The 24,561-nt window shown below is 55.8% G+C and overlaps 1 protein-coding gene across 6 annotated transcripts in view; it reads left to right on the top strand.

Moving 5' to 3' along the window:
• Positions 1 to 24,561, top strand: part of LOC134540456 (structural maintenance of chromosomes protein 6) — a 216,672-nt gene that overhangs the window by 40,188 nt on the left and 151,923 nt on the right. For all 6 annotated transcript variants that reach the window (XM_063383218.1, XM_063383219.1, XM_063383221.1 and 3 more), the window contains 2 exons: positions 6,024 to 6,154; positions 6,236 to 6,439. In XM_063383218.1, coding sequence (XP_063239288.1) covers positions 6,024 to 6,154; positions 6,236 to 6,439 — 335 coding nt within the window. The remainder of the gene's footprint in view (positions 1 to 6,023; positions 6,155 to 6,235; positions 6,440 to 24,561) is intronic.

Genomic DNA, 24,561 nt, shown 5'->3' on the forward strand with positions numbered 1-24,561 from the left:
TTGGCATTCTATTGTAGTGGTATAACCCTATTTTGTCAATAGTGAAAGCTAACTTATGTCTGTCTTCCTTCCTTACCGGTATAGCGTAAAATCCTGAAAATAGGTCCATGTTATGTATCGCGAGTTCTGTAACGTCTGTAATATATCGTCCGTTCGTGGTGAAGAATATGACATTCTCTTGACGTAGTTATTTAAGAGACGAAAGTCTGTTAAGAAGCGTATTCCTCCGTTCTTCTTCTGTATCACCAGTGATGGTGCTGCGTACGCACTGTATGACCTCTCGATAATTCCGGCTGCCTCCATTTGCTGCACCTGTGCCATTAAAGCTTCTCTAACTTTTGGCGCGATTCTGTACGGTCTTGTGTGGATCGGTTTGTCTGTTGTCAGTTCGACTTTTATTTGATAATTTTTCGTTTCTGTGATATCTTGTATTTTAAAAGCAAAGCGATCTTCATTTTCTTTAATAAGTCGTTGTAACTTTGCTTGTTCCTGCTGAGATAACTATTTATTTATTCCTTCATATGGTGACTTCGCTTGTTCGTCCTGCATTTCCTCTACTTTACGAGTACATTCTTGAATCGAACCTGCATATGTTTGGAAGTTTTCATTTATCATTTCTATTTGAATCATTTTCTGGGATTTTTTGTTTCCATGACAATTATGCCTTCTTTCATAAATGGGACCACGTTATACTTTTGTAGAAAGTCACACCCAAGTTTTATATCTAAACTTAAATGTTTGATTACCAGGAATGTATGTGTGTATGAATATCCTTGTATACTAAATGTTAATTTCACCTGGTGTGTCGGAGTCGGGAGTGATTCTGTCGCTCCAACAAGTGTGATTTTTTCCTTCAATGGTTCTAGTGGTTGGTTGGTGACGATAGTAGACGCAATGCAACTGCGCGTACTTCCTGTGTCTCTTAATGCAATTCTAGTGGCCTCTACTATCTTCACAGCGACCTTGGGCGTTCTTCGTGTCTTGTTATTTTTTTCCCGCATGTGGTCAGCTGATTCTCTTCCTTCCTCGTCACGACCTTGTTTGTCAGCTAAGTCGCCTCCCTGCTTACTCTGCATTTGTAGCGGTGCACGCGCGCCTGCTGTCGCCGCGTCATCAATTTTACTGCGATACTTCCTGTGTGTATTGTTCTCTCTCCACGGCAAGTCGGGTTGTTTCTTTTGCTAACCAAACTTACGTTGAAATTCCTTGAACCTTTCTGACACATTTGTGTGCCACTCAAAATCTTGATTGGTAAATAATGGGCATTTATCTAAATGATGTCCTGTGTAAAAACACATTGCGCATGTATCCCGGAATTTGTTTGGTCCTTTTACCTGTGCAACTTTATTAAATCTGTCGTTCTCTGTTACATTTATTCCGTCTTGTTGTTCTGTGTCTTGGTTATAATTTCCCGTTTGCTCTTGACCATTAATTTCTTGACCTTCCTTATCCTTTGACTTTCTCCTTGTTGCACATTCACAGTTTTGTTTCTCTTGTGCTATTGAAGTTCTTGAAATTTTTATTTCACACCTTGGTTCTTCGTGTTCTATTCTTTTAGGCATCTTTTTAATAATTGCTCTATATTGGTTTCTGTGTACAGCGAAATGCATTTATTATCAGGCGTAGCATTTCGCTTGCTAACTTCGGCGTAACTACTTTTTATTCTTGATTGATTTCCGTTTATTTTTTTCTGCTTTGGGAGCGCGGGAATCACTGTTTTCACTCCCTGCAATATTCGTTTTTTGAATGTTGCTCATACGACCTGTTCTTATTTCTGTATTGCCAGTTATCCCTGTTTATGTCTCTGCTCTTGCTCCTATCATCTTCATTGTTATTCCTCCATTGTCTGTCTTCGTACTGTCTTCGTTCATTGAACGTTCTCCCATTCAAACCTTTATGTCTCTTTTCAGTTCTTATATTCTCAGCTTTGTCATAATTCGCACGCTGCTCTCTTCTATGACTCCAGCTATTATTTTGGCTCGGCGACTGCCTGTAATGTGTCTGTCGCATAAAGTGTTGAGCATGCTGACACTGTGCGCAACTATTACTAAGAGCATACTGTGGAGATTTGCTTCTATATCCCGATCTATTGTTTATAAATGTCCTGTCCCTGTATCTTACTTCCCTTGGCCTGTACTGTGGTTTTCTTGTTTTTTCGTGGTTGTCTTGTTGCTGTATGTTGTGTTTCGTGCTAGCATTGTTGACTGTTAGACTACGTATTTCTTCTTTTAAATTACTTATTTCCTTTTCTAATGATTCTGTATTAAGTGTTGTGTTTTCAATGTTGGCTTTGTATCTACTATTTCCTATTTCTATTTTTCTCAAGCATGATTTCATGTCATCTAACGTATGAATGTTTTGCAAAATCAACTTGTCCACGACAGATGGTAAAAGTGACTTCCACAAAATGTCCGAAATCTCTTCGTCCTTCATATCTGCCTTATAGCGTTTTGCTAGGTACACTATATTTTCGACATGCAAGAGACTGCTCTCGTCTGTCTGTTGTCTTCGAGAGAGCAATTCTTGTCTGCGTCTATTAAGTTTGTCTGGCGGCGTAAACAAGGCTTTTAATCTTTCGACCGTCTGTTGCCACGCCCTGGTTGAGTCCTGTGCTGTCTGTAAGTTTTCATACGCCCTCTTGGCTGTACCTCGTAGATATAGTCCTAACCGCTGTAGTCGGTCCTGGTCTGTCCATCTGTTGATTTCTCCAATTGTATTGTAATTGTGTAGGAACACTTCTATATCTTCGAACGCTTTGCCTTCGAATTGTACCTATAGGTATTTGAGACTCTAGGAAAACTTTAATTGGTTGCTGTGCCATGTTATTATCGTATGTGTGTGTTTCCATGTGTTTGTCCTTTATGTTTACAGCGATTCTACCGTTGTCTTCCCCGGTTGATGTTCCTGAATCTATCTGGTTAAGAACGTTGTCATACTCTATGTCAGTGTTCTGTGTTGGTTCTACTCCTTGTGAAACAAGTTTACTGAGGAATGCTCGAGTGATACGTCTCCCTGTGTGATCCAACTGTTGTACCACCTCTGGATTAGTGGTAACAAGCTGCTGTGCTCGTGCGACTAACGAGTTAAAATCCTGTGTGGCATTTATGTTTGTATCCTGACTCAGCCGTACTTGCGAGGCGCTAGCCTTGGAGCCGGGGCTTGCTGACAGTGTTTCAAACAATCGCTTGGCTGCACTTTTAATAGGTCGTGGTCCCTCGTCATTCGCCATATATTAACATTACTAACAAATTACACTCTTAATACTAGAGTTAGTATAAGCAAGGCAGCATTAAAAAAGGTTAGTTTGCATGCAAATTTTATATAAGCACTATGTCTATTTAATAGGTGTGATAGGTCTGGCTACACCTGTAAAACAAAATATTACAGAAAAGGGTCGGTGGTGGGGTGATAAACTCGTAGCTCGCAGCAAGAGGTGGGAAACTTAAGGCACCTCCACCATTGTTATGATTCAACTATAGATGATCTCAATTCATGACTATTCCAAGACAGGGTGATAGGGGGCTCAAGACTAACAATGAAAGACAATTCAATATAGAGACTTGATTTACTGTCAAGTACCGTTACAGTGTTAGCTGTCATCTAATTCCGACAATTATCGGGGAGCCTCGCTACCAACCTCGGCAGGTTCCTTACCCACGCTGTGCTGGGTCGCGCTCGCGGCAGGTTCTCGACGACAGACTGCGGCGGCCGAGGACCACGGCGCTCCGTAGTTCCGATGTCGCGACTCCAGCCGTCCAGTCGCCGGTGACCAGAAGAAGCCCCTTCTCGACGGTGGCTGTCGTTTTTATCCTTCTGTCTGCGTCCGTGTTGATGTTCCGTGTTGTCCCCTTTTCTCTCGCAGCGGCGACCCGCGTCGCTGTTTCGCTGGCGGTGTTGAAATTGCTGACACCTCGTGTTTGACTCAGGGCGAGCCTCGAAGCCGCTTGCCAGAGTGCTCAGAGCGAGTCATAACAATATGCCACTAGGGGGTCTAAGGCCCTTAATAGATGAACACATAAAACACAGCAGGCAACACAATAGAACCACCTCACATGGTTGAGACGGCACAAAGCAATCAAACACTTTACCTGCATGTGTGACGGGTTGGTCGGCTGGAACGCTACGTGTCGTGTTGAGCACGCGTATGTATAAACCTGTAACTAAAATAAACTAGTTGTTTGCCTGCTAGCATAGAAGTTACATATGCAACTGTTAAATATGCTTATAGTCATGGGCGTGACTAGGACTTATTTCATAGGGTGAGGAGACATTTAAATTCAAATAAATAAACACGGAGCTTTTTAGCTTGTGTAAACATACTACATACTTACTAATTTACTGAATGTTGAAAATAATCCCAAATAGAATATTGTAACAATTATAATAACACAAGTTAAGAGACAAGTATTTTTTCAAAAATTGATTGTAAACCATGAATAATCATGTTACTTCTTCCGAATGAAGGTGTTGACATTGTGCCTTTACGTTACAGTCAACGTGCAAGTTACATTAAAATTGCAGTTGTATTTACTAACTGTGCAGTTGATTACTTGTTGTGGTGGTCATCATGGTGAACTAAAGTTTAATAAAAAGAACTGGGCTGGATGCACCCACTAGTTGAGTTTTCTCCGCAGTATCTTGTCCATCCGTGTATTTTGATGTCTTAATGGTAGGCCTTTGCGAGTTTTTGAACATGAACACAAATAGTTTATTATTCATATTCAATTCAATCTTGAATACTAACACTTCCAAATAACATATACAGTATTTGTTCGCATACTAATATTTTACATAGCATTCCTCATGTGTTTGTCATATACCGACATTCACTGTTGAGGTTAAATAATTTGTGCGATATAAATACAGTTTTTTTGATGTTTTAATGAGAATTCATAATCAAAAACATGAACAATAAGCGACATATTAAACATGCAACAAGTATTCAAAGTTTTTTTCACTTCTGTTTCCTTAAACAAAACTGAATAGTCATTTGAACTATTCTAAACACGGCATATTTGTGACATTTAACATTTGAAAACAAAATATGATTTGTGTTTGTTTCGTCACATGTACCAGTATAGTAGGATGAATAAATAAACATATACAGCAATGGACTACAGATAAACATTACACAGAAACTCTTCGAAATGGTCATTAAAAGAATTGAATGCCATAGCTTCAATGGCATAGTCCCAGTCAATCTAACACCATGCGACACAGTAGCAGTTTACTTGCTGTATGTATCTATGCTGATGAAACAAACATTGCAACTCAAAAACTAAACAATGAAAGGAGAAAAATAATGGGTTTTGGGATTCCAAAAGCCATCTCCCAAAACTTACTTTTTCATTCCGTATGTATTTGTAACATATATGAAAAAGTTTATTTAGTGTGACACTAATTCCAATTCTCACTATTCAAATTTGATATTCATATTCGAGAATAATTTGGTATTATTATTTGTATTTGATTCAAACTAAAAAACTGATATTTGCACAGGCCTACTGTTATTCGCCCACTGCATGTCACTCTTAGCATTTGCTATACTCATCTATTACAGCCCTAACTCCTGTCTTACAAATAATCACGAAAACTAAAAAAGAATATCGGGAAAAACAAGAAAAAAAGCTGGAAAATTTCAAAACTCTTGTTTGGTAAACACCGTGGTTTTGAGGTTATACCGCGCTAGAACACTTATCCTCCCGCCTAACTAACACAGATACACCCCTGACTATGCGAGCTTCTTAATAGAAGTTAGAATCTCAACTAACATAGCCCAGCAGAGTGCTTGTGTCTTGATTCACAAGTCAGAAGATTTTTCACAGGAGTAACTGCGCAACACTAACTGACGAGAAAAGAACAAAGCCTAACATGTTTAGAATGTGGGAGGGACGTGAGCGAGCACAGGGCGAGAGGTGGAGAGGGGTGCATGGCTGTTGGGGGCCGGATGTGTAGTTGTTTGTCGGTACTAACCAGCTGGTGCGGGCGCTGTGAGGATGAATGTGATTGCTTTCGTTCCCGAGGCTGCGGAGGCAGAGTCGGCAGCGCAGAGCGCGTCGGAGGAGTTGGAAGCCGTGCGCAAGACCACGGAACAACTGGAGAGTCAGGTGGAGGCGCTGAACAAGCAGATCTCGGAACTGCAAGCAGCGAAGAGGTGAGTGAGGCGTGGAACACGTGTGTGTTTCCCTGCCCGGTGTCCGTGCCTTGCGCGTGACACGGTGCGTGGTGCCCGCAGCTCGCTGGGCCAGAAGCTGGACGACTACCGGAACGAGCGCGACGTGCTGGAGGTGCAGACCCGGCGGCTGCGCGCACAGCTGCAGGAGCGCAAGCGCGAGCGGCGCGAGATGGCCCAGGCCGCGCAGGTCCTGGAGGACAGGATCCTGCAGCACGAGGAGAACGCTGCGGCCCTGCTCGCCCAGATCAGCGACATCCAGGCCAGGTGACTTCTCTCGCCACCGCTCGGTGCACTCCTAGAGTACAATATCTACAGCCCAGGTTTGAAAGGCTGTAGACCCGACTACGTCTGAGCCGAACATGTGATGCCTGTGTGTAGCCAGCACTGTACATGGATGGGTGACACTTCATCCCTTCTTCCACAGAAAATGTACCTGGCTCTGCTGTGAAGCCTGTAATGAACCAGTTTCTTCTTAAATACAGCAAAACCCCTTATTTACAATTTTCAGGGGGAATAAAGTAAAAGTGTTAATTGAGAGGGAACTCTAAAACTCATCTAATGCATGTGTAACTCATTTCTGTATATACTCCTCCTTCAACAGATACTTAAACTTTACACTAAAGAAAAATTTAATATATACTAGCCTACTAATATACCATCAATACTCAAGCCATGCCAAAAATGCATTACATTAAAAACAAAAAAAAAAGGTTAAATATTTGCTGTATTTACCTGCTGGACAACCTTAAGTAAAGGCCGTACCTTTAAGTTTGGGCAAAAAAATATAACATTTTCAATTGACGGTTGCACCTATATCTGTCTTCACTAGAGTTCCATGGAAACAAATCTTTGTCTTTGAAGTCTTTTTGTTCCATGTCTCAGCTGATTGGCGTGTAAGAAATACATAACTGATGTTGACCCTCGGTTCTTCATCAGTTTACTGCGGGAGTGTGTGAGACGGCCTACTTTCTCTCCCTCCCCCATACCCTTCATTTACAAACCCTACTACTCCTGCACCACCTAAAAAGAAGACTGCTATTTTTTATAACCATGCTTCAATTTCGTCTAGTTTATTTAATTTTTTTTTACCCATTCCTTTACCACGGAGATAGAAGAGCCGCATGCCACCCTTTGTCAGTTCCTTTTGTATAAACTAGCACACACATTAAACATGTTCGGGGCTGGAGGAATATAAAAGGTGCTATTATAAACACCAACGAAGCTGTAGTTTTGTCAGAATGTTCATTTGAAAGCATGGCAGTGAGAGAGGGAGCGAGCACGCCTGCAGCAGCAGCAGCTGGAGTGTGTGAGGGCATGGAGGGCAGGTGTCAGTCACACCGAGCATGAAGTGAGGGTGTGAGGTATGTGCAGGTCTGAGGGGCAGGACCAGCGAGAGAGGGAGCGAGCACGCCTGCAGCAGCAGCTGGAGTGAGTGAGGGCATGAAGGGCAGGTGTCAGTCACACCGAGCATGAAGTGAGGGTGTGAGGTATGTGCAGGTCTGAGGGGCAGGACCAGCGAGAGAGGGAGCGAGTGTCCCAGGAGCGAGCACACCTGCAGCAGCAGCTGGAGTGAGTGAGGGCATGGAGGGCAGGTGTCAGTCACACCGAGCATGAAGTGAGGGTGTGAGGTATGTGCAGGTCTGAGGGGCAGGACCAGCGAGAGAGGGAGCGAGCACGCCTGCAGCAGCAGCTGGAGTGAGTGAGGGCATGAAGGGCAGGTGTCAGTCACACCGAGCATGAAGTGAGGGTGTGAGGTATGTGCAGGTCTGAGGGGCAGGACCAGCGAGAGAGGGAGCGAGTGTCCCAGGAGCGAGCACACCTGCAGCAGCAGCTGGAGTGAGTGAGGGCATGGAGGGCAGGTGTCAGTCACACCGAGCATGAAGTGAGGGTGTGAGGTATGTGCAGGTCTGAGGGGCAGGACCAGCGAGAGAGGGAGCGAGCACGCCTGCAGCAGCAGCTGGAGTGAGTGAGGGCATGAAGGGCAGGTGTCAGTCACACCGAGCATGAAGTGAGGGTGTGAGGTATGTGCAGGTCTGAGGGGCAGGACCAGCGAGAGAGGGAGCGAGTGTCCCAGGAGCGAGCACACCTGCAGCAGCAGCTGGAGTGAGTGAGGGCATGAAGGGCAGGTGTCAGTCACACCGAGCATGAAGTGAGGGTGTGAGGTATGTGCAGGTCTGAGGGGCAGGACCAGCGAGAGAGGGAGCGAGTGTCCCAGGAGCGAGCACACCTGCAGCAGCAGCTGGAGTGAGTGAGGGCATGGAGGGCAGGTGTCAGTCACACCGAGCATGAAGTGAGGGTGTGAGGTATGTGCAGGTCTGAGGGGCAGGACCAGCGAGAGAGGGAGCGAGTGTCCCAGGAGCGAGCACACCTGCAGCAGCAGCTGGAGTGAGTGAGGGCATGAAGGGCAGGTGTCAGTCACACCGAGCATGAAGTGAGGGTGTGAGGTATGTGCAGGTCTGAGGGGCAGGACCAGCGAGAGAGGGAGCGAGCACGCCTGCAGCAGCAGCTGGAGTGAGTGAGGGCATGAAGGGCAGGTGTCAGTCACACCGAGCATGAAGTGAGGGTGTGAGGTATGTGCAGGTCTGAGGGGCAGGACCAGCGAGAGAGGGAGCGAGCACGCCTGCAGCAGCAGCTGGAGTGAGTGAGGGCATGAAGGGCAGGTGTCAGTCACACCGAGCATGAAGTGAGGGTGTGAGGTATGTGCAGGTCTGAGGGGCAGGACCAGCGAGAGAGGGAGCGAGTGTCCCAGGAGCGAGCACACCTGCAGCAGCAGCTGGAGTGAGTGAGGGCATGGAGGGCAGGTGTCAGTCACACCGAGCATGAAGTGAGGGTGTGAGGTATGTGCAGGTCTGAGGGGCAGGACCAGCGAGAGAGGGAGCGAGTGTCCCAGGAGCGAGCACACCTGCAGCAGCAGCTGGAGTGAGTGAGGGCATGGAGGGCAGGTGTCAGTCACACCGAGCATGAAGTGAGGGTGTGAGGTATGTGCAGGTCTGAGGGGCAGGACCAGCGAGAGAGGGAGCGAGTGTCCCAGGAGCGAGCACACCTGCAGCAGCAGCTGGAGTGAGTGAGGGCATGAAGGGCAGGTGTCAGTCACACCGAGCATGAAGTGAGGGTGTGAGGTATGTGCAGGTCTGAGGGGCAGGACCAGCGAGAGAGGGAGCGAGCACGCCTGCAGCAGCAGCTGGAGTGAGTGAGGGCATGAAGGGCAGGTGTCAGTCACACCGAGCATGAAGTGAGGGTGTGAGGTATGTGCAGGTCTGAGGGGCAGGACCAGCGAGAGAGGGAGCGAGCACGCCTGCAGCAGCAGCTGGAGTGAGTGAGGGCATGAAGGGCAGGTGTCAGTCACACCGAGCATGAAGTGAGGGTGTGAGGTATGTGCAGGTCTGAGGGGCAGGACCAGCGAGAGAGGGAGCGAGTGTCCCAGGAGCGAGCACACCTGCAGCAGCAGCTGGAGTGAGTGAGGGCATGAAGGGCAGGTGTCAGTCACACCGAGCATGAAGTGAGGGTGTGAGGTATGTGCAGGTCTGAGGGGCAGGACCAGCGAGAGAGGGAGCGAGTGTCCCAGGAGCGAGCACACCTGCAGCAGCAGCTGGAGTGAGTGAGGGCATGGAGGGCAGGTGTCAGTCACACCGAGCATGAAGTGAGGGTGTGCGGTATGTGCAGGTCTGAGGGGCAGGACCAGCGAGAGAGGGAGCGAGCACGCCTGCAGCAGCAGCTGGAGTGAGTGAGGGCATGAAGGCAGGTGTCAGTCACACCGAGCATGAAGTGAGGGTGTGAGGTATGTGCAGGTCTGAGGGGCAGGACCAGCGAGAGAGGGAGCGAGTGTCCCAGGAGCGAGCACGCCTGCAGCAGCCGCTGGAGTGTGTGAGGGCATGGAGGGCAGGTGTCAGTCACACCGAGCATGAAGTGAGGGTGTGAGGTATGTGCAGGTCTGAGGGGCAGGACCAGCGAGAGAGGGAGCGAGTGTCCCAGGAGCGAGCACGCCTGCAGCAGCCGCTGGAGTGTGTGAGGGCATGGAGGGCAGGTGTCAGTCACACCGAGCATGAAGTGAGGGTGAGAGGTATGTGCAGGACTGAGGGGCAGGACCAGCGAGAGAGGGAGCGAGTGTCCCAGGAGCGAGCACGCCTGCAGCAGCAGCTGGAGTGAGTGAGGGCATGAAGGCAGGTGTCAGTCACACCGAGCATGAAGTGAGGGTGTGAGGTATGTGCAGGTCTGAGGGGCAGGACCAGCGAGAGAGGGAGCGAGTGTCCCAGGAGCGAGCACGCCTGCAGCAGCCGCTGGAGTGTGTGAGGGCATGGAGGGCAGGTGTCAGTCACACCGAGCATGAATTGAGGGTGTGAGGTATGTGCAGGTCTGAGGGGCAGGACCAGCGAGAGAGGGAGCGATTGTCCCAGGAGCGAGCACACCTGCAGCAGCAGCTGGAGTGAGTGAGGGCATGGAGGGCAGGTGTCAGTCACACCGAGCATGAAGTGAGGGTGTGCGGTATGTGCAGGTCTGAGGGGCAGGACCAGCGAGAGAGGGAGCGAGCACGCCTGCAGCAGCAGCTGGAGTGAGTGAGGGCATGAAGGCAGGTGTCAGTCACACCGAGCATGAAGTGAGGGTGTGAGGTATGTGCAGGTCTGAGGGGCAGGACCAGCGAGAGAGGGAGCGAGCACGCCTGCAGCAGCAGCTGGTGTGAGTGAGGGCATGAAGGCAGGTGTCAGTCACACCGAGCATGAAGTGAGGGTGTGAGGTATGTGCAGGTCTGAGGGGCAGGACCAGCGAGAGAGGGAGCGAGCACGCCTGCAGCAGCAGCTGGAGTGAGTGAGGGCATGAAGGCAGGTGTCAGTCACACCGAGCATGAAGTGAGGGTGTGAGGTATGTGCAGGTCTGAGGGGCAGGACCAGCGAGAGAGGGAGCGAGCACGCCTGCAGCAGCAGCTGGAGTGAGTGAGGGCATGAAGGCAGGTGTCAGTCACACCGAGCATGAAGTGAGGGTGTGAGGTATGTGCAGGTCTGAGGGGCAGGACCAGCGAGAGAGGGAGCGAGTGTCCCAGGAGCGAGCACGCCTGCAGCAGCAGCTGGAGTGTATGAGGGCATGAAGGCAGGTGTCAGTCACACCGAGCATGAAGTGAGGGTGTGAGGTATGTGCAGGTCTGAGGGGCAGGACCAGCGAGAGAGGGAGCGAGTGTCCCAGGAGCGAGCACACCTGCAGCAGCAGCTGGATTGAGTGAGGGCATGGAGGGCAGGTGTCAGTCACACCGAGCATGAAGTGAGGGTGTGCGGTATGTGCAGGTCTGAGGGGCAGGACCAGCGAGAGAGGGAGCGAGCACGCCTGCAGCAGCAGCTGGAGTGAGTGAGGGCATGAAGGCAGGTGTCAGTCACACCGAGCATGAAGTGAGGGTGTGAGGTATGTGCAGGTCTGAGGGGCAGGACCAGCGAGAGAGGGAGCGAGCACGCCTGCAGCAGCAGCTGGAGTGAGTGAGGGCATGAAGGCAGGTGTCAGTCACACCGAGCATGAAGTGAGGGTGTGAGGTATGTGCAGGTCTGAGGGGCAGGACCAGCGAGAGAGGGAGCGAGCACGCCTGCAGCAGCAGCTGGAGTGTGTGAGGGCATGGAGGGCAGGTGTCAGTCACACCGAGCATGAAGTGAGGGTGTGAGGTATGTGCAGGTCTGAGGGGCAGGACCAGCGAGAGAGGGAGCGAGTGTCCCAGGACCGAGCACACCTGCAGCAGCAGCTGGAGTGTGTGAGGGCATGAAGGCAGGTGTAAGTCACACCGAGCATGAAGTGAGGGTGTGAGGTATGTGCAGGTCTGAGGGGCAGGACCAGCGAGAGAGGGAGTGAGCACGCCTGCAGCAGCAGCTGGAGTGTGTGAGGGCATGGAGGGCAGGTGTCAGTTACACCGAGCATGAAGTGAGGGTGTGAGGTATGTGCAGGTCTGAGGGGCAGGACCAGCGAGAGAGGGAGCGAGCACGCCTGCAGCAGCAGCTGGAGTGTGTGAGGGCATGAAGGCAGGTGTCAGTCACACCGAGCATGAAGTGAGGGTGTGAGGTATGTGCAGGTCTGAGGGGCAGGACCAGCGAGAGAGGGAGCTTGTGTCCCAGGAGCGAGCACACCTGCAGCAGCAGCTGGAGTGTGTGAGGGCATGGAGGGCAGGTGTCAGTCACACCGAGCATGAAGTGAGGGTGTGAGGTATGTGCAGGTCTGAGGGGCAGGACCAGCGAGAGAGGGAGCGAGTGTCCCAGGAGCGAGCACACCTGCAGCAGCAGCTGGAGTGAGTGAGGGCATGAAGGGCAGGTGTCAGTCACACCGAGCATGAAGTGAGGGTGTGCGGTATGTGCAGGTCTGAGGGGCAGGACCAGCGAGAGAGGGAGCGAGCACGCCTGCAGCAGCAGCTGGAGTGAGTGAGGGCATGAAGGCAGGTGTCAGTCACACCGAGCATGAAGTGAGGGTGTGAGGTATGTGCAGGTCTGAGGGGCAGGACCAGCGAGAGAGGGAGCGAGTGTCCCAGGAGCGAGCACGCCTGCAGCAGCCGCTGGAGTGTGTGAGGGCATGGAGGGCAGGTGTCAGTCACACCGAGCATGAAGTGAGGGTGTGAGGTATGTGCAGGTCTGAGGGGCAGGACCAGCGAGAGAGGGAGCGAGTGTCCCAGGAGCGAGCACGCCTGCAGCAGCCGCTGGAGTGTGTGAGGGCATGGAGGGCAGGTGTCAGTCACACCGAGCATGAAGTGAGGGTGTGAGGTATGTGCAGGTCTGAGGGGCAGGACCAGCGAGAGAGGGAGCGAGTGTCCCAGGAGCGAGCACGCCTGCAGCAGCAGCTGGAGTGAGTGAGGGCATGAAGGCAGGTGTCAGTCACACCGAGCATGAAGTGAGGGTGTGAGGTATGTGCAGGTCTGAGGGGCAGGACCAGCGAGAGAGGGAGCGAGTGTCCCAGGAGCGAGCACGCCTGCAGCAGCCGCTGGAGTGTGTGAGGGCATGGAGGGCAGGTGTCAGTCACACCGAGCATGAATTGAGGGTGTGAGGTATGTGCAGGTCTGAGGGGCAGGACCAGCGAGAGAGGGAGCGAGTGTCCCAGGAGCGAGCACACCTGCAGCAGCAGCTGGAGTGAGTGAGGGCATGGAGGGCAGGTGTCAGTCACACCGAGCATGAAGTGAGGGTGTGCGGTATGTGCAGGTCTGAGGGGCAGGACCAGCGAGAGAGGGAGCGAGCACGCCTGCAGCAGCAGCTGGAGTGAGTGAGGGCATGAAGGCAGGTGTCAGTCACACCGAGCATGAAGTGAGGGTGTGAGGTATGTGCAGGTCTGAGGGGCAGGACCAGCGAGAGAGGGAGCGAGCACGCCTGCAGCAGCAGCTGGAGTGAGTGAGGGCATGAAGGCAGGTGTCAGTCACACCGAGCATGAAGTGAGGGTGTGAGGTATGTGCAGGTCTGAGGGGCAGGACCAGCGAGAGAGGGAGCGAGCACGCCTGCAGCAGCAGCTGGAGTGAGTGAGGGCATGAAGGCAGGTGTCAGTCACACCGAGCATGAAGTGAGGGTGTGAGGTATGTGCAGGTCTGAGGGGCAGGACCAGCGAGAGAGGGAGCGAGCACGCCTGCAGCAGCAGCTGGAGTGAGTGAGGGCATGAAGGCAGGTGTCAGTCACACCGAGCATGAAGTGAGGGTGTGAGGTATGTGCAGGTCTGAGGGGCAGGACCAGCGAGAGAGGGAGCGAGTGTCCCAGGAGCGAGCACGCCTGCAGCAGCAGCTGGAGTGTATGAGGGCATGAAGGCAGGTGTCAGTCACACCGAGCATGAAGTGAGGGTGTGAGGTATGTGCAGGTCTGAGGGGCAGGACCAGCGAGAGAGGGAGCGAGTGTCCCAGGAGCGAGCACACCTGCAGCAGCAGCTGGATTGAGTGAGGGCATGGAGGGCAGGTGTCAGTCACACCGAGCATGAAGTGAGGGTGTGCGGTATGTGCAGGTCTGAGGGGCAGGACCAGCGAGAGAGGGAGCGAGCACGCCTGCAGCAGCAGCTGGAGTGAGTGAGGGCATGAAGGCAGGTGTCAGTCACACCGAGCATGAAGTGAGGGTGTGAGGTATGTGCAGGTCTGAGGGGCAGGACCAGCGAGAGAGGGAGCGAGCACGCCTGCAGCAGCAGCTGGAGTGAGTGAGGGCATGAAGGCAGGTGTCAGTCACACCGAGCATGAAGTGAGGGTGTGAGGTATGTGCAGGTCTGAGGGGCAGGTCCAGCGAGAGAGGGAGCGAGCACGCCTGCAGCAGCAGCTGGAGTGTGTGAGGGCATGGAGGGCAGGTGTCAGTCACACCGAGCATGAAGTGAGGGTGTGAGGTATGTGCAGGTCTGAGGGGCAGGACCAGCGAGAGAGGGAGCGAGTGTCCCAGGACCGAGCACACCTGCAGCAGCAGCTGGAGTGTGTGAGGGCATGAAGGCAGGTGTAAGTCACACCGAGCATGAAGTGAGGGTGTGAGGTATGTGCAGGTCTGAGGGGCAGGACCAGCGAGAGAGGGAGTGAGCACGCCTGCAGCAGCAGCTGGAGTGTGTGAGGGCATGGAGGGCAGGTGTCAGTTACACCGAGCATGAAGTGAGGGTGTGAGGTATGTGCAGGTCTGAGGGGCAGGACCAGCGAGAGAGGGAGCGAGCACGCCTGCAGCAGCAGCTGGAGTGTGTGAGGGCATGAAGGCAGGTGTCAGTCACACCGAGCATGAAGTGAGGGTGTGAGGTATGTGCAGGTCTGAGGGGCAGGACCAGCGAGAGAGGGAGCTTGTGTCCCAGGAGCGAGCACACCTGCAGCAGCAGCTGGAGTGTGTGAGGGCATGGAGGGCAGGTGTCAGTCACACCGAGCATGAAGTGAGGGTGTGAGGTATGTGCAGGTCTGAGGGGCAGGACCAGCGAGAGAGGGAGCGAGCACGCCTGCAGCAGCAGCTGGAGTGAGTGAGGGCATGAAGGCAGGTGTCAGTCACACCGAGCATGAAGTGAGGGTGTGAGGTATGTGCAGGTCTGAGGGGCAGGACCAGCGAGAGAGGGAGCGAGTGTCCCAGGAGCGAGCACGCCTGCAGCAGCAGCTGGAGTGTGTGAGGGCATGGAGGGCAGGTGTCAGTCACACCGAGCATGAAGTGAGGGTGTGAGGTATGTGCAGGTCTGAGGGGCAGGACCAGCGAGAGAGGGAGCGAGCACGCCTGCAGCAGCAGCTGGAGTGAGTGAGGGCATGAAGGCAGGTGTCAGTCACACCGAGCATGAAGTGAGGGTGTGAGGTATGTGCAGGTCTGAGGGGCAGGACCAGCGAGAGAGGGAGCGAGTGTCCCAGGAGCGAGCACGCCTGCAGCAGCAGCTGGAGTGTGTGAGGGCATGGAGGGCAGGTGTCAGTCACACCGAGCATGAAGTGAGGGTGTGAGGTATGTGCAGGTCTGAGGGGCAGGACCAGCGAGAGAGGGAGCGAGCACGCCTGCAGCAGCAGCTGGAGTGAGTGAGGGCATGAAGGCAGGTGTCAGTCACACCGAGCATGAAGTGAGGGTGTGAGGTATGTGCAGATCTGAGGGGCAGGACCAGCGAGAGAGGGAGCGAGCACGCCTGCAGCAGCAGCTGGAGTGAGTGAGGGCATGGAGGCAGGTGTCAGTCACACCGAGCATGAAGTGAGGGTGTGAGGTATGTGCAGGTCTGAGGGGCAGGACCAGCGAGAGAGGGAGCGAGTGTCCCAGGAGCGAGCACGCCTGCAGCAGCAGCTGGAGTGTGTGAGGGCATGGAGGGCAGGTGTCAGTCACACCGAGCATGAAGTGAGGGTGTGAGGTATGTGCAGGTCTGAGGGGCAGGACCAGCGAGAGAGGGAGCGAGCACGCCTGCAGCAGCAGCTGGAGTGAGTGAGGGCATGAAGGCAGGTGTCAGTCACACCGAGCATGAAGTGAGGGTGTGAGGTATGTGCAGGTCTGAGGGGCAGGACCAGCGAGAGAGGGAGCGAGTGTCCCAGGAGCGAGCACACCTGCAGCAGCAGCTGGAGTGAGTGAGGGCATGGAGGGCAGGTGTCAGTCACACCGAGCATGAAGTGAGGGTGTGAGGTATGTGCAAGTCTGAGGGGCAGGACCAGCGAGAGAGGGAGCGAGCACGCCTGCAGCAGCAGCTGGAGTGTTTGAGGGCATGGAGGGCAGGTATCAGTCACACCGAGCATGAAGTGAGGGTGTGAGGTATGTGCAGGTCTGAGGGGCAGGACCAGCGAGAGAGGGAGCGAGTGTCCCAGGAGCGAGCACACCTGCAGCAGCAGCTGGAGTGAGTGAGGGCATGGAGGGCAGGTGTCAGTCACACCGAGCATGAAGTGAGGGTGTGAGGTATGTGCAGGTCTGAGGGGCAGGACCAGCGAGAGAGGGAGCGAGCACGCCTGCAGCAGCAGCTGGAGTGAGTGAGGGCATGGAGGCAGGTGTCAGTCACACCGAGCATGAAGTGAGGGTGTGAGGTATGTGCAGGTCTGAGGGGCAGGACCAGCGAGAGAGGGAGCGAGTGTCCCAGGAGCGAGCACGCCTGCAGCAGCAGCTGGAGTGTGTGAGGGCATGGAGGGCAGGTGTCAGTCACACCGAGCATGAAGTGAGGGTGTGAGGTATGTGCAGGTCTGAGGGGCAGGACCAGCGAGAGAGGGAGCGAGCACGCCTGCAGCAGCAGCTGGAGTGTGTGAGGGCATGAAGGCAGGTGTCAGTCACACCGAGCATGAAGTGAGGGTGTGAGGTATGTGCAGGTCTGAGGGGCAGGACCAGCGAGAGAGGGAGTGAGCACGCCTGCAGCAGCAGCTGGAGTGTGTGAGGGCATGGAGGGCAGGTGTCAGTCACACCGAGCATGAAGTGAGGGTGTGAGGTATGTGCAGGTCTGAGGGGCAGGACCAGCGAGAGAGGGAGTGAGCACGCCTGCAGCAGCAGCTGGAGTGTGTGAGGGCATGGAGGGCAGGTGTCAGTCACACCGAGCATGAAGTGAGGGTGTGAGGTATGTGCAGGTCTGAGGGGCAGGACCAGCGAGAGAGGGAGTGAGCACGCCTGCAGCAGCAGCTGGAGTGTGTGAGGGCATGGAGGGCAGGTGTCAGTCACACCGAGCATGAAGTGAGGGTGTGAGGTATGTGCAGGTCTGAGGGGCAGGACCAGCGAGAGAGGGAGCGAGCACGCCTGCAGCAGCAGCTGGAGTGTGTGAGGGCATGAAGGCAGGTGTCAGTCACACCGAGCATGAAGTGAGGGTGTGAGGTATGTGCAGGTCTGAGGGGCAGGACCAGCGAGAGAGGGAGCGAGTGTCCCAGGAGCGAGCATGCCTGCAGCAGCAGCTGGAGTGAGTGAGGGCATGGAGGGCAGGTGTCAGTCACACCGAGCATGAAGTGAGGGTGTGAGGTATGTGCAAGTCTGAGGGGCAGGACCAGCGAGAGAGGGAGCGAGCACGCCTGCAGCAGCAGCTGGAGTGTTTGAGGGCATGGAGGGCAGGTGTCAGTCACACCGAGCATGAAGTGAGGGTGTGAGGTATGTGCAGGTCTGAGGGGCAGGACCAGCGAGAGAGGGAGCGAGTGTCCCAGGAGCGAGCACACCTGCAGCAGTAGCTGGAGTGAGTGAGGGCATGGAGGGCAGGTGTCAGTCACACCGAGCATGAAGTGAGGGTGTGAGGTATGTGCAGGTCTGAGGGGCAGGACCAGCGAGAGAGGGAGCGAGCACGCCTGCAGCAGCAGCTGGAGTGTGTAAGGGCATAGAGGGCAGGTGTCAGTCACACCGAGCATGAAGTGAGGGTGTGAGGTATGTGCAGGTCTGAGGGGCAGGACCAGCGAGAGAGGGAGCGAGTGTCCCAGGAGCAAGCACGCCTGCAGCAGCAGCAGCTGGAGTGTGTGAGGGCATGGAGGGCAGGTGTCAGTCACACCGAGCATGAAGTGAGGGTGTGAGGTATGTGCAGGTCTGAGGGGCAGGACCAGCGAGAGAGGGAGCGAGCACGCCTGCAGCAGCAGCTGGAGTGTGTGAGGGCATGGAGGGCAGGTGTCAGTCACACCGAGCATGAAGTGAGGGTGTGAGGTATGTGCAGGTCTGAGGGGCAGGACCAGCGAGAGAGGGAGCGAGTGTCCCAGGAGCGAGCACACCTGCAGCAGCAGCTGGTATGAGTGAGGGCATGGAGGGCAGGTGTCAGTCACACCGAGCATGAAGTGAGGGTGTGAGGTATGTGCAGGTCTGAGGGGCAGGACCAGCGAGAGAGGGAGCGAGTGTCCCAGGAGCGAGCACACCTGCAGCAGCAGCTGGAGTGTTTGAGGGCATGGAGGGCAGGTGTCAGTCACACCGAGCATGAAGTGAGGGTGTAAGGTATGTGCAGGTCTGAGGGGCAGGACCAGCGAGAGAGGGAGCGAGCACGCCTGCAGCAGCAGCTGGAGTGTGTGAGGGCATGGAGGGCAGGTGTCAGTCACACCGAGCATGAAGTGAGGGTGTGAGGTATGTGCAGGTCTGAGGGGCAGGACCAGCGAGAGAGGGAGCGAGCACACCTGCAGCAGCAGCTGGAGTGTGTGAGGGCATGGAGGGCAGGTGTCAGTCACACCGAGCATGAAGTGAGGGTGTGAGGTATGTGCAGGTCTGAGGGGCAGGACCAGCGAGAGAGGGAGCGAGCACGCCTGCAGCAGCAGCTGGAGTGAGTGAGGGCATGAAGGCAGGTGTCAGTCACACCGAGCATGAAGTGAGGGTGTGAGGTATGTGCAGGTCTGAGGGGCAGGACCAGCGAGAGAGGGAGCGAGCACACCTGCAGCAGCAGCAGCTGGAGTGAGTGAGGGCATGGAGGTCAGGTGTCAGTCACACCGAGCATGAAGTGAGGGTGTGAGGTATGTGCAGGTCTGAGGGGCAGGACCAGCGAGAGAGGGAGCGAGCATGCCTGCAGCAGCAGCTGGAGTGAGTGAGGGCATGGAGGGCAGGTGTCAGTCACACCGAGCATGAAGTGAGGGTGTGAGGTATGTGCAGGTCTGAGGGGCAGGACCAGCGAGAGAGGGAGCGAGCACGCCTGCAGCAGCAGCTGGAGTGTGTGAGGGCATGAAGGGCAGGTGTCAGTCACACCGAGCATGAAGTGAGGGTGTGAGGTATGTGCAGGTCTGAGGGGCAGGACCAGCGAGAGAGGGAGTGAGCAAGCCTGCAGCAGCAGCTGGAGTGTGTGAGGGCATGGAGGGCAGGTGTCAGTCAGACCGAGCATGAAGTGAGGGTGTGAGGTATGTGCAGGTCTGAGGGGCAGGACCAGCGAGAAAGGGAGCGAGCACGCCTGCAGCAGCAGCTGGAGTGTGTGAGGGCATGAAGGGCAGGTGTCAGTCACACCGAGCATGAAGTGAGGGTGTGAGGTATGTGCAGGTCTGAGGGGCAGGACCAGCGAGAGAGGGAGCGAGTGTCCCAGGAGCGAGCACGCCTGCAGCAGCAGCTGGAGTGAGTGAGGGCATGAAGGGCAGGTGTCAGTCACACCGAGCATGAAGTGAGGGTGTGAGGTATGTGCAGTTCTGAGGGGCAGGACCAGCGAGAGAGGGAGCGTGTGTCCCAGGAGCGAGCACACCTGCAGCAGCAGCAGCTGGAGTGAGTGAGGGCATGGAGGGCAGGTGTCAGTCACACCGAGCATGAAGTGAGGGTGTGAGGTATGTGCAGGTCTGAGGGGCAGGACCAGCGAGAGAGGGAGCGAGCACGCCTGCAGCAGCAGCTGGAGTGTGTGAAGGCATGAAGGCAGGTGTCAGTCACACCGAGCATGAAGTGAGGGTGTGAGGTATGTGCAGGTCTGAGGGGCAGGACCAGCGAGAGAGGGAGCGAGCACGCCTGCAGCAGCAGCTGGAGTGAGTGAGGGCATGAAGGCAGGTGTCAGTCACACCGAGCATGAAGTGAGGGTGTGAGGTATGTGCAGGTCTGAGGGGCAGGACCAGCGAGAGAGGGAGCGAGTGTCCCAGGAGCGAGCACACCTGCAGCAGCAGTTGGAGTGTGTGAGGGCATGGAGGGCAGGTGTCAGTCACACCGAGCATGAAGTGAGGGTGTGAGGTATGTGCAGGTCTGAGGGGCAGGACCAGCGAGAGAGGGAGCGAGCACGCCTGCAGCAGCAGCTGGAGTGAGTGAGGGCATGAAGGCAGGTGTCAGTCACACCGAGCATGAAGTGAGGGTGTGAGGTATGTGCAGGTCTGAGGGGCAGGACCAGCGAGAGAGGGAGCGAGTGTCCCAGGAGCGAGCACACCTGCAGCAGCAGCTGGAGTGAGTGAGGTCATGGAGGGCAGGTGTCAGTCACACCGAGCATGAAGTGAGGGTGTGAGGTATGTGCAGGTCTGAGGGGCAGGACCAGCGAGAGAGGGAGCGAGTGTCCCAGGAGCGAGCACGCCTGCAGCAGCAGCTGGAGTGAGTGAGGGCATGGAGGGCAGGTGTCAGTCACACCGAGCATGAAGTGAGGGTGTGAGGTATGTGCAGGTCTGAGGGGCAGGACCAGCGAGAGAGGGAGCGAGCACGCCTGCAGCAGCAGCTGGAGTGAGTGAGGGCATGGAGGGCAGGTGTCAGTCACACGGAGCATGAAGTGAGGGTGTGAGGTATGTGCAGGTCTGAGGGGCAGGACCAGCGAGAGAGGGAGCGAGTGTCCCAGGAGCGAGCACACCTGCAGCAGCAGCTGGAGTGAGTGAGGGAATGGAGGGCAGGTGTCAGTCACACCGAGCATGAAGTGAGGGTGTGAGGTATGTGCAGGTCTGAGGGGCAGGACCAGCGAGAGAGGGAGCGAGTGTCCCAGGAGCGAGCACGCCTGCAGCAGCAGCTGGAGTGAGTGAGGGCATGAAGGCAGGTGTCAGTCACACCGAGCATGAAGTGAGGGTGTGAGGTATGTGCAGGTCTGAGGGGCAGGACCAGCGAGAGAGGGAGCGAGCACGCCTGCAGCAGCAGCTGGAGTGAGTGAGGGCATGGAGGGCAGGTGTCAGTCACACGGAGCATGAAGTGAGGGTGTGAGGTATGTGCAGGTCTGAGGGGCAGGACCAGCGAGACAGGGAGAGAGCTCGCCTGCAGCAGCAGCTGGTGTGAGTGAGGGCATGAAGGGCAGGTGTCAGTCACACCGAGCATGAAGTGAGGGTGTGAGGTATGTGGAGGTCTGAGGGGCAGGACCAGCGAGAGAGGGAGCGAGCTCGCCTGCAGCAGCAGCTGGAGTGTGTGAGGGCATGGAGGGCAGGTGTCAGTCACACCGAGCATGAAGTGAGGGTGTGAGGTATGTGCAGGTCTGAGGGGCAGGACCAGCGAGAGAGGGAGCGAGCACGCCTGCAGCAGCAGCTGGAGTGTGTGAGGGCATGAAGGCAGGTGTCAGTCACACCGAGCATGAAGTGAGGGTGTGAGGTATGTGCAGGTCTGAGGGGCAGGACCAGCGAGAGAGGGAGCGAGTGTCCCAGGAGCGAGCACACCTGCAGCAGCAGCTGGAGTGAGTGAGGGCATGGAGGGCAGGTGTCAGTCACACCGAGCATGAAGTGAGGGTGTGAGGTATGTGCAGGTCTGAGGGGCAGGACCAGCGAGAGAGGGAGCGAGTGTCCCAGGAGCGAGCACACCTGCAGCAGCAGCTGGAGTGAGTGAGGGCATGGAGGGCAGGTGTCAGTCACACCGAGCATGAAGTGAGGGTGTGAGGTATGTGGAGGTCTGAGGGGCAGGACCAGCGAGAGAGGGAGCGAGCTCGCCTGCAGCAGCAGCTGGAGTGTGTGAGGGCATGGAGGGCAGGTGTCAGTCACACCGAGCATGAAGTGAGGGTGTGAGGTATGTGCAGGTCTGAGGGGCAGGACCAGCGAGAGAGGGAGCGAGCACGCCTGCAGCAGCAGCTGGAGTGAGTGAGGGCATGGAGGGCAGGTGTCAGTCACACCGAGCATGAAGTGAGGGTGTGAGGTATGTGCAGGTCTGAGGGGCAGGACCAGCGAGAGAGGGAGTGAGCACGCCTGCAGCAGCAGCTGGAGTGTGTGAGGGCATGGAGGGCAGGTGTCAGTCACACCGAGCATGAAGTGAGGGTGTGAGGTATGTGCAGGTCTGAGGGGCAGGACCAGCGAGAGAGGGAGCGAGTGTCCCAGGAGCGAGCACACCTGCAGCAGCAGCTGGAGTGAGTGAGGGCATGAAGGCAGGTGTCAGTCACACCGAGCATGAAGTGAGGGTGTGAGGTATGTGCAGGTCTGAGGGGCAGGACCAGCGAGAGAGGGAGCGAGCTCGCCTGCAGCAGCAGCTGGAGTGAGTGAGGGCATGGAGGGCAGGTGTCAGTCACACCGAGCATGAAGTGAGGGTGTGAGGTATGTGCAGGTCTGAGGGGCAGGACCAGCGAGAGAGGGAGCGAGTGTCCCAGGAGCGAGCACGCCTGCAGCAGCAGCAGCTGGAGTGTGTGAGGGCATGGAGGGCAGGTGTCAGTCACACCGAGCATGAAGTGAGGGTGTGAGGTATGTGCAGGTCTGAGGGGCAGGACCAGCGAGAGAGGGAGCGAGTGTCCCAGGAGCGAGCACACCTGCAGCAGCAGCTGGAGTGAGTGAGGGCATGGAGGGCAGGTGTCAGTCACACCGAGCATGAAGTGAGGGTGTGAGGTATGTGCAGGTCTGAGGGGCAGGACCAGCGAGAGAGGGAGCGAGTGTCCCAGGAGCGAGCACACCTGCAGCAGCAGCTGGAGTGAGTGAGGGCATGGAGGGCAGGTGACAGTCACACCGAGCATGAAGTGAGGGTGTGAGGTATGTGCAGGTCTGAGGGGCAGGACCAGCGAGAGAGGGAGTGAGCACGCCTGCAGCAGCAGCTGGAGTGTGTGAGGGCATGGAGGGCAGGTGTCGGTAACACCGAGCATGAAGTGAGGGTGTAAGGTATGTGCAGGTCTGAGGGGCAGGACCAGCGAGAGAGGGAGTGAGCACGCCTGCAGCAGCAGCTGGAGTGTGTGAGGGCATGGAGGGCAGGTGTGTCACACCGAGCATGAAGTGAGGGTGTGAGGTATGTGCAGGTCTGAGGGGCAGGACCAGCGAGAGAGGGAGCATGTGTCCCAGGAGCGAGCACACCTGCAGCAGCAGCTGGAGTGAGTGAGGGCATGGAGGGCAGGTGTCAGTCACACCGAGCATGAAGTGAGGGTGTGAGGTATGTGCAGGTCTGAGGGGCAGGACCAGCGAGAGAGGGAGCGAGCACGCCTGCAGCAGCAGCTGGAGTGAGTGAGGGCATGAAGGCAGGTGTCAGTCACACCGAGCATGAAGTGAGGGTGTGAGGTATGTGCAGGTCTGAGGGGCAGGACCAGCGAGAGAGGGAGCGAGTGTCCCAGGAGCGAGCACGCCTGCAGCAGCAGCTGGAGTGTGTGAGGGCATGGAGGGCAGGTGTCAGTCACACCGAGCATGAAGTGAGGGTGTGAGGTATGTGCAGGTCTGAGGGGCAGGACCAGCGAGAGAGGGAGCGAGCACGCCTGCAGCAGCAGCTGGAGTGAGTGAGGGCATGAAGGCAGGTGTCAGTCACACCGAGCATGAAGTGAGGGTGTGAGGTATGTGCAGGTCTGAGGGGCAGGACCAGCGAGAGAGGGAGCGAGTGTCCCAGGAGCGAGCACGCCTGCAGCAGCAGCTGGAGTGTGTGAGGGCATGGAGGGCAGGTGTCAGTCACACCGAGCATGAAGTGAGGGTGTGAGGTATGTGCAGGTCTGAGGGGCAGGACCAGCGAGAGAGGGAGCGAGCACACCTGCAGCAGCAGCTGGAGTGAGTGAGGGCATGAAGGCAGGTGTCAGTCACACCGAGCATGAAGTGAGGGTGTGAGGTATGTGCAGGTCTGAGGGGCAGGACCAGCGAGAGAGGGAGCGAGCACGCCTGCAGCAGCAGCTGGAGTGAATGAGGGCATGGAGGCAGGTGTCAGTCACACCGAGCATGAAGTGAGGGTGTGAGGTATGTGCAGGTCTGAGGGGCAGGACCAGCGAGAGAGGGAGCGAGTGTCCCAGGAGCGAGCACACCTGCAGCAGCAGCTGGAGTGAGTGAGGGCATGGAGGGCAGGTGTCAGTCACACCGAGCATGAAGTGAGGGTGTGAGGTATGTGCAAGTCTGAGGGGCAGGACCAGCGAGAGAGGGAGCGAGCACGCCTGCAGCAGCAGCTGGAGTGTTTGAGGGCATGGAGGGCAGGTGTCAGTCACACCGAGCATGAAGTGAGGGTGTGAGGTATGTGCAGGTCTGAGGGGCAGGACCAGCGAGAGAGGGAGCGAGTGTCCCAGGAGCGAGCACACCTGCAGCAGCAGCTGGAGTGAGTGAGGGCATGGAGGGCAGGTGTCAGTCACACCGAGCATGAAGTGAGGGTGTGAGGTATGTGCAGGTCTGAGGGGCAGGACCAGCGAGAGAGGGAGCGAGCACGCCTGCAGCAGCAGCTGGAGTGTGTGAGGGCATGGAGGCAGGTGTCAGTCACACCGAGCATGAAGTGAGGGTGTGAGGTATGTGCAGGTCTGAGGGGCAGGACCAGCGAGAGAGGGAGCGAGTGTCCCAGGAGCGA

Source organism: Bacillus rossius, chromosome 16 (assembly GCF_032445375.1).
Source record: "Bacillus rossius redtenbacheri isolate Brsri chromosome 16, Brsri_v3, whole genome shotgun sequence".
In the NCBI taxonomy this organism is placed as follows: Eukaryota; Metazoa; Arthropoda; class Insecta; order Phasmatodea; family Bacillidae; genus Bacillus; species Bacillus rossius.